At 40.5% G+C, this 16,360-nt stretch overlaps 1 protein-coding gene across 1 annotated transcript in view; it reads right to left on the reverse strand.

The window, feature by feature from the left end:
• Nucleotides 1–8,388, reverse strand: part of PLPPR4 (phospholipid phosphatase related 4) — a 56,006-nt gene extending 47,618 nt beyond the window's left edge. Inside the window, exon 1 of the mRNA XM_006053086.4 lies at nt 8,017–8,388. Coding sequence (XP_006053148.1) covers nt 8,017–8,094 — 78 coding nt within the window. The 5' untranslated portion in view covers nt 8,095–8,388. The remainder of the gene's footprint in view (nt 1–8,016) is intronic.
• Between the last annotated feature and the right edge of the window lie 7,972 nt (nt 8,389–16,360).

Raw genomic sequence — 16,360 nt, forward strand, 5'->3', positions numbered from 1 at the left:
AATTCATTTTGCTTTACAGAGGAAACTAACACAACATTGTAAAGCAAACACACTCCAATAACTAAAACAAAACAAAACAAAGACCCAGTGATGGACCTAAGAGGTGATTGATTCAGCGCCTAATTAAAGACTGGAAAAACACATTTACATCAATTTTGTCCAAAGAAAAGACAACTCATTCCTGTATTCTTGTCTGGGAAATCCCATAGACAGAGGAACCTGAGGGATCACAGACCGTCAAGTCGCAAAAGAGTCAGACACAACTTAGCAACCAAACAATAACAACCTTGGCTTTCACATTCCAAAACCCAGCTCACTGTAAGGAAATGACTCTATTCCATAGTTACGTGGAAGTACATGTCTCAATTAATTAATTCTAGAAGAAACTAAAGAAAGCTGAGATGTTTCTTATTAGACATTTTACAATAAATACAACCATTTTTCTTCTTGTGGTCAACAGGGGAAAATAGCACTACTAGGGCTTTAGACAAATTCTTGTACCTACATGAGTCTCAGTTACTTAATTTGTAAAACACACTTAATATCTACTCCTCTGTTGTATTAAAAGGATCACATGAAATAATGTATGTGAAAAAGTAACATTAAACTATAATGTAAACGGTTTTATCAAACTGGGCTTCCCTGGTGGCTCAGCAATAAGGAATCTGCCTGCCAATGCAGGAGACCTGGGTTCAATTCCTGGGTCAGGAAGATCCCCTGGAGAAGAAAATGGTAACCCACTCTGGTATTCTTGCCTGGGAAATCCCATGGACAGAAGAGCCTGATGGGCTACAGTTCATGGGGTTGCAAAGAGTCAGACATGTCTTAAAGACTAAAAAACAACAAACTGTAAACAAAACTCAGTTATTTTGTCACTGATATTTTAAATTATATCCTCACTCCTTTCAATGTTTCCACTTTCCTTTCCTGTCTGTCAGAGACCTCATCATGTCCAGAGAAGTCATTGCGAAATGATAAGTAGACAATTAGGCAACGAGAAAGAAAAGTATCACTTATAATTTTATGATTTTTAGCTGTAAATATGCTTTTCAACAAGCCTAACAATTTGGAAAAGCAGAAGATCCATTCATAATTGCTTTAACTTGCTAATGCAATGTGATATGAAATATGTAAAGGTATTTAGATATAAAGTTCAAAAAAGTGAACACAATTTGTTCATGTGTAGAATTATAATGACCTATATTGTGTTATAATCCAGAGGGAAACCCTGTAGTGTAAGGAATTCTAGAAATAGTATAATTAGAGAGGAGCACTAGAACAGCAGTGGGGAGACAGGCTGTATTCTTGTCTGATATTAACCATAGTGTGTTTTTAGGTAACTCAGTTAACCTTTTCAAGCTACAGTTTTCTCATTTGTGATAGGGGAATCAAACCAAGTGTTCTGGGAGTACATGACTTTATTAGACCTAATTCAGCAATAAGACATTTCCCCAAATTCTGTTGTTAATATGTTGCATGAGAACGTATACACGTGCAGGGAAGAAATCTTTGTGATAATATCTGTAACACATTCCCAAAGTAAACACTAAAAATTATACCCTTAATGCTTTTTATTTAACAAGCCAATTTAGACAACTCAAATCCCTAAAGGAATCCCCATGGCTTGCTCACAGATTCGATGTCCATTGCCTTCACATGCCTTTCACTCATGCTTTTTCTCCTAATCCTCCTTGGTCTAACCTCCCTCCATTTCGATTCTATTAGGAATTCTTTCCTCTGTGCTCTATCATTCTCATAGACATACACAATCTATTTTTCTAAATTTTTTTAATTCCGACTCTGCCCTCTCAGTCTACTCAAAGCTCCATGTTCACTCTTCCTTCACAGGAGTTTCAAGGGTACCACCTGTGCTTTCCCAAAGGAAGCATCTTTTTGGGTAGACAGCCCCTGTGCCCTCTACACATCTGTGTTAGAATTAAAGCAGTTGCTTTCAGCAGAAGATAGCACTATCAAAGCCAAGTTCAGTAGCTAAATGAAGAGAAAACTCTGTTCCACAGAATAGAACCCCCACAAGACATCATCCACACACATGACTTCCAAAACCACAAAGCTAGCCAAGTAACGGGAGAGGTCTCCCCAACCCACTCCCTCGTTAAGGTTAGCATTATTCGAGTCATTGTGAGGTAGACTGGGGGTAATGGTAATGCAAGAGGGAGATGGACAAGCACCCAAATCGTGGCTCTTCACTTAACTGCTGTGTCCCCAGAAAGACATTTAGCTCTTTGAGTTACAACGTATTGATTTAAAAAATATGGATAATAATGCCTTCTTGATGGTGTGCTGTGCTGTGCTTCATCGCTCAGTCGTGTCCAACCCTCTGTGACCCCACAGACTGTAGCCTGCCAGGCTCCTCTATCCATGGTGATTCTCCAGGCAAGAATACTGGAGTGGGTTGTCATGCCCTCCTCCAGGGGATCTTCCCAACCGAGGGATCAAACCCAGGTCCCTGGATTGCAGGCAGATTCTTTACTGTCTGAGCCACCAGGGAAGCCCATAAAGACTGGAATGGGTAGCCTATCCCTTCTCCAGGGGATCTTCCTGATCTAGGAATCGAACTGGGGTTTCCTGCATTGCAGGCAGATTCTTTACCAGCTGAGCTACCAGGGAAGCCCCTTCTTGATACTACCTTAATACAAATAATAATACCATTTAAAGTAGTTCTCAGGATTAAAGATAATGTATACATAGAGTCTGTAATATAAAGGAGGCTTGAAATCGACTATTCCTTATTGCTATTATCACTATTATTAACATCCCTTTAAGGTTGGTAGAAGGCACCCATTTTTTTCCCTACTAGGACAGGGATTACTATGAGTGACTTGACCATGGAGACATAGTAAGACAGTGGAGCAACCTAGGAATAGTATAGAATTCCAATAGTTGGTTCTATGTTCAAGACCTGGTTTCAGTATTTGTGGAAATGTCCTCATTAAGTGTCTCTAAAACCCAGGACTCTATTATTGTCTCTATTTCCTTTTTGTTTTTCACCAAAGGACTCTGCACTGTAACTTTAAAACAGGAAGAAAGATTTGTCAGCTTGTCTCTCTTGGTAGGGTTTGGACTTCTTCTTTGAGTGGACCACCTATGCCATGCTGAAAAGGGAAAAACCCTACAACTATTATTTTGGTACGTGTGATGCAGAAATGTTGTCATTTTGTACTTCCTGCTGATGCTAAAATTTATGTAAAAGGAAATCAGCTAGATTTCCCAGGAAGATCATGTGAGTTATAAAATTTTCACATAGATCTTGAGCTAAACAGAAATCTTATGAATTAATGTTTGCTAAAATTAAGATACAGTGGACACTTTCCAGTGAGGAAAAACAAAAACATATTAAGGTTCTGTCAAGACACAATAATGTCCGGGCATGATGTTCAGACTGAACTAACCAGAGTATCTTTGCTTGCTTAAACAAAGGCCTTTTGAACTTCTTCAGTTAGGACAGTAATAGAGAAATGATGGCTTTTACTCCTGAACACAATGTCTAGATATTGATTTAAACTATAGTAACTAACCTGCATTAACAAAATCCTGAAACATATCATTAAGTACAATATGCAATTAGTGAAAATTTTCTATATGATTTCAAGCCTGTCATGTTTAAAATATTTTGAACTGGCTTCAGGTAGTTATTTCACATTCAAAGGCTAGAGAATCTTTTCCCCATTTATTTATTAAGAACTTGCAACTTTTGGTTTCAAGGTTAATTTGTCATTTGTTTATAGTAGATACTGAGTCAATGTGAACTCACATCTTGGAAAAGGATGACTAATGAGAACAAAATTGTGAGTCTGAGCACAGGTGGAACCATTGTTAAGCTTTGCATAAAGGAAATGTATTAGGCACAGAACCAGCCTTCTCATGGATAATATTGGGTTCTTAGGCTACAACACCTTTTATTAATTTGAGGTGTGCTGCCGGCTGCAATTGCATTGTAAGTGATACAACCATCACTTGGAGAGGGCTTTGGAACTTTAAAGGCAAGAGAAACCTTTTCTTCAGTGGAATGTTCCTTTTCACCTGCTTTTCGGTTTAACCTGATAAGGCCTAGGGTATGCTTGTTTTAAAGTTCCTTTCATAACTTTTCTCTTCCCAAATTAAACAGTGCAAAATGGAATTGTCAAACATGCTCATAAAGTGAGGTACCATGTTGGAAATTATTTGTGTTTTTCAAATTAACATGTAATATTGATATATTTAATTACTGTCAACCATAAACCCCTTTATCAGCATAAACAATTGGCAGCATAAAGCAAAAATGTAAGAAAAAATTAATTCTATCCATTAATTTACCATTTGTTTACCATCGAGTTTGGACATCACCTGAGACATGATTACTTGATTTTAGTGACTGAGTACCTCAGCCTACATATAGGATATAATTTCTATACCCTGACACCATGCAAAAACTCCTGATACATCCTTAGTGCATATTCTAGCTCAGGTATGATAGCTGCTATATTTCATGCTTTAATTGCATAATATTTTCCAAGATACATGGATATTATAATTTCTATTACATATGAATAAATATATTTATATCATATCATATAATTTTTATCACATATGTAGAAATTGAGGATGAGAGAAGTACCTTGGCCAGAATTATCCAAGTAGTATGTAGAACAGGTGGTATATGAACCAGGTCAACCTATCAGACCAGGTTTTCTGGCCATAATTCAGTTTAACCTGATTTCAGCCCCCTCTGGTTGGAATGAATGTTGTTCTTCACTTTCCTAGTTAGTTTCTTCATGTGCTATGCTGTGCTTAATGGCTCAGTCATGTCCGACTCTTTGTGACCCCATGGACAGTAGCCCACCAGGCTCCTCTGTCCATGGGGATTCTCCAGGCAAAAATACTCGAGTGGGTTGTCATACCCTCCTCCAGGGTATCTTTCCAGCCTAGGAATCAAACCCAGGTCTCCTACATTTCAGGCAGATTCTTTACCATCTGAGCCACCAGGGAAGCCTGAGAATACTGGAGTGTGTAGCCTTTCCCTTCTCCAGGGGATTTTCCTGACCCAGGAATCGAACCTGGGTCTCCTGCATTGCAGGTGGATTCTTTACCAGCTGAGCTACCAGGGAAGACCTAGTTTCTTCATATTTAATGCCTATCATGAATAGCAACTTAAAACAGCCTGAACTCCAAGAAGAAAGGCAAAGTTTAAATTGTCCATGATATCACTGACTTGAGACCCAGAGACTTTTTGTCTAAAATTTCTTTAGAGTATCTTCTGTTATAGAGAAAATTTATTTGGGATGGTAGGAAAATGTGTTAGTCTTTTCCTATATTATTTCTGACTTTAGTTATATGTTAAGAAAGGTACTTCACACTGTAAAATCTAAAAAATATATGGTTATGCTGTTATTACTGTTTAGCTCTTAACCATTTCTTAAAATTTTAATTATTGGTCCGTCTGGAATTTATTTTTGTATGGGATATGGGAGGAACCTAACTTAATTCTTAGGTCACATTTTTCTCCTCAAATTCTGGTCTTTTTAACCTTTTTGTTCCTTACATTATTGTCTGACGTAACAGAAAAGACTTGAAAATATGTGCTTTGGGTTGATATGTGGTGAAAGACTCACTCATGTTTTGTTCTTCCATTTTAATTACTAAGGTCTGGGGAAATAATGCTGGAAGGCAAAGTGCCATTACTCTAGAGCATTTTACTGACATGTTAACTCATGCTATATTTGTTCATCCTCCTGAAGAGATACAAAGCTCATTCTCACTGCCTACAAAATGAGCTATTCCAAAGCAGTATAGTAGTGCATTCTGTCAACTCTTTAAATAATTGGTGTACTAATGTTTCCTCCCATTTTTGAAAGGCTCTTTAGTGGTTCATCATGAATATACATTTCGGAGAGATCATCTGCAATCCAGTTTTGTGGCTCTTCCTTTGAAATCTGTTACTCTCAAGACATAATGTCATAAGTGCACATGCAGACTCCATGAATTGTTTTCAAGCAATTGTTCTATAGCTTGCCCTACTAGGGAATCCATAGAGGGTATATGAATGGGTCAAAGTGAAGGTAATGATTTTGGGCTGTTTCCACTCATGGAAAAGAACAAACATTTGTGAGATGTTTGTTCCTAGAGAACATATTTCAAATGAATTTTGAGGCATTTTTACTTTTAAAATTTTAAATTAAAAGATAATGTACTCCTATTAAAGGCACGTCAAAAGCGAACACATAGATTCTTTTAAGGTGCATCCTTAATTCTCTGGTTTGCATCCTCTTTCATGAAAGTGTTTTCCTCGAAGCCATACAGCTACAATCTAAATGTGGTCAGATTCTAGCTGACTTCAGGTGCACTCTGTCCTAAGAGGCAGAAGTCAGCAATTAACTGATTTCTCCTGGACAGACGTAATAGATCCAGAAGGGAATGAACGTGCTTTTGCACAAAACCACAGCGGATTAGCAATGCGACAAGTGGCCTGACAGGATTTAACTTGAAGGCAGGGATCTCATCTCTCTATCCCTTTACCCTGTTCATTATGGAATCTTCTGTGCCCACATTTTTTTCCTCTGGAAAACTCTTCATAAGCTTTCAACAAAATTATCTAAACCATGGCCTCAAAATCCCTTGTGAAAAGAGAAAGGACAAAAATAAATGAATCAATTAATTACTTTAAATAAACAGGTCAGTTTTTTCCCTTCTTTTCTATGGGTCACGGATGAAGGAATCGCCTATCATTTCTCTGAGACTTATGCAAATCACGTACATCTTTTTTAACCCTGAAACCATTTTTTTTTTTTAATTTGCAAGACCTAAGGGAAACTTGCAGGTATACTGTTATCTATAAAAACAATCTGACAATGTCACTTCTCCCAAGTTTCAAAACAGTGACTATACCTCAACACAGATAAGCCTCACAATCATCAGATACAGAATCTACTATCTGTACTTGTAAGTGCTAAACCTCCATATTTGGCTGAAAAGACAGCCAAGGAAGGATATTTATAATTCAGCAATGGTCTTATACTTCTCTCTGCAATCCAGGCTCTAATTACACAGAATATAGTTTTATGCTTAAAAACAATATGATTTCACTAAACATATCCAACACATCTCTCCTCTACCTATGATTTAATAAACCTCTTGCTTAAAAATGTCTTCCTAATGCAATGGACCACAGTGCATGGAATCACCGGACCTGTCAATCTTTATAACCCTCCCATAAATTGTTCCTCCCTTAAATACCGCATTTTGGTAACTTAGACGCTCATTATGATTATATCTGCATGTTAACTGCTTATCTGTGATACTGCTCAGCGCAGAATAAATGCACATGTACAAACCATGTAAAATCAGATGATGTCATTTATTTTAAAAATATTATACATATGTATACATATACATGTATATATGCATATAATTTTTGTTAACCATGGAAAAAAGCCAATAGATTGATACCTAGAGATGTGGACCCAATTTTAGAAGCAGATGTGAACACCATAGTAATTTTAATAGGGGAGGGGCTTTTTGTTTTTGTTTTTGTGTAATAAAGCAATTGATATTCCTAATCCTATATAAATGTCCCCAGCCCTCAAACACCCAGGGCATGACTGTGTGTATTTGAACTCCCTTAGAAAGCTCACAGAGTTCTAGACAGGTATTTGTAGATTGAGGACACAAATCCCAAAATATCAGCATCATGGCCCTTCCGGGCCAGGGACGACGCTGTGCACACAGGCAGTCCAGGAGGGCCAGGGAACTAGCCTCACACTCACTCACACAGGTACCTCCCCGTCTGCAGGCCACCTAGCAGTGGCAACGCTACTGGCAACCAGCCTGGCTGGCGGGCACTCACAGGCACACTCCGGGGAGATCCCGAGAAACCTAGGGGGGAAAGGGGAGCGTGGGGGCATTTGGGGGCAGCAGCGCGCACCCAGCACGGTCTCTGCGCCTCCAACACCTTCCGGGACCCGAACTGGCTCCGGAGCCGCCGGAGGATCTGCATTATGCCAAGGCGCTGGGCCAACTCACCTCCACGAAATAAAAGCAGGGCAGGAGGGTCACGCTGTCCTTGATCACTTTGCCCTTTGGCCTCTCCTTCGCCGACATCCCTGCCGCCTGCCCGGGATGCGTCCTCCCCGGGGCGAGGTGTGCACAGCGCAGCCAAGGCGAGATGCCTCCTCCAGCCGCAAGCGCCCGGCGCCGCTGATGTCACATTCCCCGCGGGCACCGCTGGAGCCAGCGCGGTGCAGGCAGCGCCCCCGCCTCTCCCCGCCCCTTTTTGCAGCAACCCAGCGGCTCCCAGAGCGAGCAGGTCCTCCGCCTCCCCTACTCTGGCTGCCACCCCCAGTTTTTCTCGGCGGAGACGTCCAGCTCCTTCCTCCAAGCTGTCGCTGCAATGGCTTCCCCTCCCCGCCACGCTCCCTCCTCTCTCCACAGCCCTGGAGAGGCTTCGTGGCGGTCGGGGCTTGACGTCAAGAATCGGCAAAGGGGGACGCACCCCTGGATGCTGCAGCAGCGAGGCTGAGGAGACCAGGCACCCACGGCCCCCCGGGAAGCCTCCTGGATCCCTCTAGGAACTCTAACTTCAGGATTGCTGGAGAGCGGAAGCTCAGCTCTTGCGCACTGACCCGCAGCGCGAAAACCGACCTCCACCTGCGCGAAATTAAAACTTAGATCCCATACTGAAAAGGAGGCCGTGGTGGGAAGTCACTGAGAGCTGGCTGCCATCCAGGAATGACTTCCCCGACTGAGGATTCTCTGCCTAGGAGACTCCCTGGCTCCCTAGGACACCGACTTAACCTGCTGATAAACTTTCACTATTGCCTGTCTGGAAATGGTGAGGCGTTGGTGGAGGCGGATGTGTGGGCATCCTCATATAGCCCCAAAGCCACGATATCATGCTCTTACCTCATCATCGCATCCCCGGAACCACGTCAGTAATACAGTCATAACCGTAAAAGGAGGCACTTCTCAGCCATTAAAAATCTAAATGAAGTCCTTCACTTTGTTGGTGGTGTTCTTGGCTTGTCTCAACTTTATGATTATTTTGGCAACCCAGAGGTGTCAAATGATATAGAGGATAAAAAACTCAAAAATATAAAATACTGTGTTATGTTAAGTAAGATAACCCACTTCCAGGATTACATGGCCCTGGTCATTTCAAAGTCTCCACATTAAGCATCCGAGAGCCAATTCCCACCGCACTTTTCAACTCACTTCAATTGCTAGCCTGTCTTAGTTTGGGCTTCTATAAAACAAGCAAACACATAGACTGGGTAGTTTAAACAACAGACATTAGTTTCTCACCATTCTGAAAGCTAGAAGTGCCAGTTCAGGCTGCCAGCAAGATCAGGCTGTGGTGAGGATTCTCTTCTTGGCTGTATGCTTACATAGAGGAAAAAGAGAGCTACTTTTCTGGTGTCTTCTTATGAGGGCACTAATCCCATCATGAGGGCACCTCCCTCATTTGTCGTTATTTTTCAGTTGTTCAGTTGTGTCAGACTCTCTGTGACCCCATGGATGCAGCACACCAAGCTTCCCTGTCCACCATCCTCCTGGAGCTTGCTCAAACTCATGTCCATTGAGTCAGTGATGCCATCCAATCATCTCATCCTCTGTCACCCCCTTCTCTTCCTGCCTCAGTCTTTCCCAGCATCAGGGTCTTTTCAAATGAGTCAGCTCTTTGCATCAGATGGCCTAAGGATCGGAGCTTCAGCTTCAACATCAGTCCTTCCAATGAATATTAAGGGTTGATTTCCTTTAGGATTGACTGGTTTGATCTCCTTGCAGTCCAAGGGACTCTCAAGAGTCTTCTCCAACACCACAGTTCTAAAGCATCAATTCTTTAGTGCTCAGCCTTCTTTATGGTCCAACTCTCATATCCATACATGACTGCTAGAAAAACCATCCTCATGACCTCATCTAAATCTGATTGCCCCTCAAAGATCTCACTTCCAAATACTGTCATCTTGGGGGTTAGGGTTTCAATATATGAATTTTGAGGAGCCACAAATACTCAGTCCATCACAAACTCCAGTCGATCTTCGGCAGCATCAGGACAGTCTGATCTACCAATGTCCATATTTCTGATCTACCACTGCCACTACCATCTCATACTGTTACCTTCTACTGGTTTAGGTTCCAGAATTCAACAGTATAATCTCTCAGTTCCTACTTCTTGTTCACCATACTCACCTGGCAAAACCCCAGCTCAGTTAAATCCAATTCTCTGCCTTTACCAGAAGGTGAATGGAGAAGAACTCACAACTATGTGGTTTTGTGCCACATCAGACTCAGGACTACAAACTTCAAATAGTCCCTACTACTTCTCACATAGTCTTAGTCTGTTCACTTTCTTATTCTCTGAAGACAAACTCACACCTCTTTTAGTCTCTTCAAACCTTGACATTTTCAGCTAATGACTTTAACTTGTTTTCATTCAGTTCTTTGTTGTTCAGTTGCTCAGTCGTGTCTGACTCTCTGTGACCCCATGGACTGCAGCATGCCAGGCTTCCCTGTCCTTCACCATCTCCTGGAGCTTGCTCAAACTCATGTCCATTGAGTCAGTGATGCCATCCATCTCATCCTCTGTTGTCGCCTCCTCCTCCCACCTTCAATCTTTCCCAGTATCAGGGTCTTTTCCAATAAGTCAGTTCTTTACATCAGGTGGCCCAAGTATTGGAGTTTCAGCTTCAGTATCAGTCCTTCCAATGAATATTCAGGACTGATTTCCTTTAGGATTGACTGGTTTGTTCCCTGGACTTGCAGTCTAAGGGACTCACAAGAGTCTTCTCCAAATCCATAGTTCAAAAGCATCAATTCTTCAGTGTTTAGCCTTCTTTATGGTCCATCTCTCACATATATACGTAACTACTGGAAACACATAGCTTTGACTAGATGGATCTTTGTTGGCAAAGGAGTGTCTCTGTTTTTTAATACACAATCAAGTTTTGTCATGGCTTTTCTTCCAAGGAGCAAGCGACTTTTAATTTCATGGCTGCAGTCACCACCATCTGCAGTGATTTTCGAACCCAAGAAAATAAAGTCTCTCACTGTTTCCATTGTTTTCCCATCTATTTGCCTTGAAGTGATGGGACAGGATGCCATGATCTTAGTTTTCTGAATGTTGAGTTTTAAACCAGCTTTTTCACTCTCCACTTTCACTTTCATCAACAGGTTCTTTAGTTCCTCTCCGCTCTCTGCCATTAGGGTGGTGTCATCTGCATATCTGAGTTATTGATATTTCCCCTCTCAATCTTGATTCCAGGTTATGCTTCATCTAGCCAGGCATTTCACATGATGTACTATGCATATAAGTTAAACAAACAGGTTGACAATATACAGCCTTGATGTTCTACTTTCCCAATTTTGAACCAGTCTGTTTTGCCATATCCAGTTCTAGCTGTTGCTTTTAGACCTGCATCCAGATTTCTCAGGAGGCAGGTGAGGTGGTCTGCTATTCCCATCACTTGAAGAATTTCCCACAGTTTGTTGTGATCCACACAATCAAAGGCTTTAGCGTAGTCAATGAAGCAAAAGTAGATGTTTTCCTGGAATTCTCTTGCTTTTTCTATAATCCAACAGATGTTGGCAATTTGATCTCTGATTCCTCTGTCTTTTCTAAATCCAACTTGAACATCTGGAAGTTCTCGGTTTACATACTGTTGTAGTCTCTCTTGGAGAATTTTGAGCATTACTTTGATAGCATGTGAAGTGACTACAATCGTGCTACAGTTTGAACATTCTTTGGCCCTGCCCTTCTTTGGGATTAGAATGAAAACTGACCTTTTCCAGTCCTGTGGCCACTGCGGAGTTTTCCAAGTTTGCTGGCATATTGAATGCAGCACTTTAACAGCATCATCTTTTAAGATGGTGGAATTCCATCACACCCACTAGCTTTGTTCATAGTGATGCTTCCTAAGGCCCACTTGACTTTATACTCCAAGATGTCTAGCTCTAGGTGAGTGATCACACCATCATGGTTATCTGGATCATGAAGATTTTTTTGTATAGTTTTTCTGTGTATTCTTGCCACCTCTTCTTAATATCTTCTGCTTCTCTTAGGTCCATACCATTTCTGTCCTTTATTGTGCCCATCTTTGCATGAAATGTTCCCTTAGTATCTTTAATTTTCTTGAAGAGGTTTCTAGTCTTTCCCATCCTATTGTTTTTCTCTATTTCTTTGCACTGTTCACTTAGGAATGCTTTCTTATCTCTCTTTACTATTCTTTGGATCTCTGCATTCAGATGGGTATGTCTTTCCTTTTTTCCTTTGCCTTTTGCTTCTCTTCTTTTCTCAGCTATTTGTCAGGCCTCCTCAGATGACCATTTTTTCTTTTTGCCTTTTTTTTTCTTGGGTATGATTTTGATTACTGCTTCCTGTACTATATCATGAGTCTCAGTCCATCATTCTTCAGGCACTCTTTCTATCAGATCGAATCCCTTGAATCTATTTGTCACTTCCACTGTACAACCATAAGGGATTTGATTTAGGTCATATCTGAATTGCCTAGTGATTTCCCCTACTTTCTTCAATTTAAGTCTGAATTTGGCAATAAGCAATTCATTATCTGAGTCATAATCAGCTCCCGGTCTTGTTTTTGCTGACTGTATAGAGCTTCTCCTTCTTCGGGTGCAAAGAATATAATCAATCTGATTTGGGTATTGACCATCTGGTGATGTCCATGTGTAAAGCCATCTCTTGTGTTGTTGGAAGAGCATGTTTGCTATTACCAGTGCATTCTCTTGGCAAAGCTCTGTTAGCCTTTGCTTTGCTTCATTTTGTACTCCAAGGCCAAACTTGCCTATTACTATAGGTATCTCTTGACTTCCTACTTTTGCTGAATGGTCTCTGTTTGCTCCAAGGCAAACCATTCAATATCAGAGTAATCCTAGTCTATGCCCCAACCACTAATGCCAAAGAAGCTGGAAAGGAAAGGAAAGTGAAGTCGCTCAGTCATATCCAACTCTTTGCGACCCCATGGACTGTAGCCTACCGGGCTCCTCTGTCCATGGCATTTTCCAGGCAATAGTACTGGAGTGGATTGCCATTCTTTCTCCAGGGGATCTTCCCAACCCAGGGATAGAACCCAGATCTCCCGCATTGTAGACAGATGCTTTACGGTCTGAGCCACCAGGAAGCTGGAGTTGAATTTTAGTCAGAGAATGAAATTAATCAGAAGAGAATTCTGCCTTCTTCCAAACTTGACTACTTCCCTCCAACCTCCATCCTTCACAGGTACCACTGTCTACTTCATGGACTGGCACCATAGCTTCCAAGTGTTCTACCAGCTTCTTCCCTTGCTACCCTTATAACCTACAAACAAGTCCCTATGCAGCAACCAGAAGATCTTTTGACAAGCAAATCTAATTTTGTCATTCTTCCCAAACCCTGCAAGAGCATTCCATCACATTCAGGAGAAAATCCAAACTCCCCACCTCTTCTTCAAAGCCCAGGTACCCTGCCTGACTCATGGACCTCGTTCGTAGTGCTTTGTGCCTTAGTGGTTTGGCAATCCCAATCTAGCTTTGTACTATCTCAGGGATTTGGACTCTTTGCAACCCCAGGGATGGTAGCCTGCTAGGCTCTTCTGTCCATGGGGTTTTCCAGGCAAGAATACTGGGGTGGGTTGCCATTCCCTTCTCCAGTTAATCATCCCAGGCCTCCATTATTCTTTATTCTTACATATTATTTTTTCTTCATAGAACTTATAATTATCTGATAGCTTATGAAGTATTGATTGGCCAGCTTTTTCATTGCCTTCTCTCCTGCTAGAATGTAAGCTCTATAAGATTGAGCACTTTTTTTTTTTAATCATTAAGTGTCTAGCTAGTGGGACTGTTTCTGGAAAATAATCGATCTTCAGTAAATATTTGTTCAAAAACATGGATGAGTCAGTTAAGTGATGCACATAAAATCATGTAGCAGCTTCTCCCACCTACTAAATGTTCAATAATTGTTAATTGATTCCATTATTAATTATCATGTTATTGACCAGATGTGTTTCTCACTACTACCTAAGCTACTTTGGGTGTGTGGGTATTCTTTCTTCAACTTTCTCAATATCTAGACAGAATTGACAATTCTTGGTAGATACTGAAAAGTAAGTTAGAACTTTCCTGAATTTATCATCCTGGAAACTCAGCATTTATATATAAAGGTAAATAAAACATAAGGCTAAAACTATAGCTCCCTAATGTCATTGGCCAGGAGCTGAAAATACATGTTAAAATACCAGAGATACATCCTGACTGCACCTCAATAATTTAGGAAATATATTGAGACATCAGAAAGGCACTCACCTTTCCTCTCTAGGTTATTTGACCAACTTGACCTGATCACATGGCCAGGGATCAAGAAATACTTCAGAATTCAAAGCCAATTCCTATTGCAAATTCTTTATCACTCTCTTACCCAGTTTCTGTTTCTTTCTCTCCCCCTTCTTTTACAATACTCTTCCCTATGTAAAATCATTTCACTAAGCAATCAAGCTACTCATGCAATCCCTTAAATACTAAACAGAGTAATAATGCCTATATTAGGGTAACAGTTTAATGCATTTTACCTACTTTAACTTTTGATGCTCAAACAAAGCAAAAAGCAGGGCAATTTTCCCCCTATTTTTTAGAAAGGTCTTGAAGACAAGATTCAGAGATGAAAAATAAATAAATAAAAGGTTGAATCAGAGGAGAAAGAGATTTGGAGTCAGAAGAACTGAGTTCAAGCCCAGGATTTGTTACATTTGAAATATGCTCTTGAGAAAGTCATTTAATAACTCTAAGCTTCAGTTTACTAACTTGTAAAGTGAGAAAAGTATTTGGTACCACTGACAGCACCATTCTCTAGCTCAAATGTGTGCAAATGCAATTGGTAGATGATCAAATTGGCTCATCCATTCATACATTCATCCATTCAACCTACAAATATTGATTGACCCTCAACTGTGTGAGAGGTATTTTTCCTTCTGAATATCTACTGGAGAGAAGAGATATGGTTCCTGCCCTCACAGAGCTCACAGTCTAACGCAGGTGGAGAGGAGAGAGACACAGATAACACTTTAATCACAGCAATAAGAAAACACTTACATGATGCTCACCACAGATGAGGGACTGTTGAAAGTGCTTGGCACATGTTACCTCATTTAATTCTCACCACATCCTTAAGAATGGGCACCACTCTCCCACATTTTTTCAGTAAAAGAAACTGAGAGTTGGAGAGGTTAGTTATGGTTATGTAAGTGCAACGAGTATAATTACTATAATTAGTGAAGCTGAGATTTTGAACTCAGTGGATTGCTTCAGTTCTGTGATCTTAAGGGCTACACATACTGCCTGTCTTAGAAAACATATAATTAGGTCTTGTGCTATACACTACTGAAGAAACATTAGAATGCAGTTATAATTACTATGAGAAACTTAAGTATGATGGCCAAGGAAGACCTTAGGAGGAGCTGCAATTCAAGCCCGCTTATAGTATTGAGGTTACTACAGGATGGCCCTGAACTGAAAAATATGCTCCATCACACTTTCAAACCATGTAAATCCACCTTTAGGTCAAGGACAGAACTCATATGTTGAATATTGCTTCAGGTATGCCAGCTGCAGGTCCTCATAATTACAGTGGCATTAGAAATAATTTAAGGTGCCTCACAAAACTTGAATATTTTCCATGAAAATCCTGTTTCAGTGTGTTCAAATGAAAAATGGCTCCCACTGAAAAAGCTGCACTCTGACATTTCATAAGACAGTGTACTTCCCAGCACAAATAACTTGGAAAAATATGCCTGAAAATGCATTTGACATCATCATTAACACTGTCAGATTCCAGAGATAAGAAAGAAGCAGCTCTTCTACATATCCTTTTTGGTTGCCCACAGCCAAATACAAACCCTTCTTCAGCTTCCTGGCAACGATTCATCCTCAGAATATTTGTCTGACATTTATCTTTAAGGTTATAAAAAGGTGTATTTCATTTAGTAATGTATTTCCCAGAAATCAGCTCACTTCACGGTATTTTGAGGAGACACTGTAAGATTTTATTTCACATTTCTAAGAGACAGAGGTTTAAAAGAACTGAACATCCAGATTGTAAAGGAGGAAAAGTACTGAAATGAGGAAGATCCTGGAAGATGGTAAAGGGATTTTCTGGTCCTGGCCTCATCACTGACAAACAGTGAGGCTGTCGAGAAGAACATTTTTACCTCAGGGACTCAAGTTTCCTCACCTAAAAACTGGAGTATACATGTGTTCCCCATAAGACTGTTCTATACATCAGTGTCTCTTTTGCTGTCTCGACCTGTGGCGGATTCATTTTGATATTTGGCAAAACTAATACAATTTTGTAAAGTTTAAAAAAAAAAACAAAAAACTGGAG

The sequence above is a fragment of the Bubalus bubalis genome, chromosome 6, assembly GCF_019923935.1.
Source record: "Bubalus bubalis isolate 160015118507 breed Murrah chromosome 6, NDDB_SH_1, whole genome shotgun sequence".
In the NCBI taxonomy this organism is placed as follows: domain Eukaryota; kingdom Metazoa; phylum Chordata; class Mammalia; order Artiodactyla; family Bovidae; genus Bubalus; species Bubalus bubalis.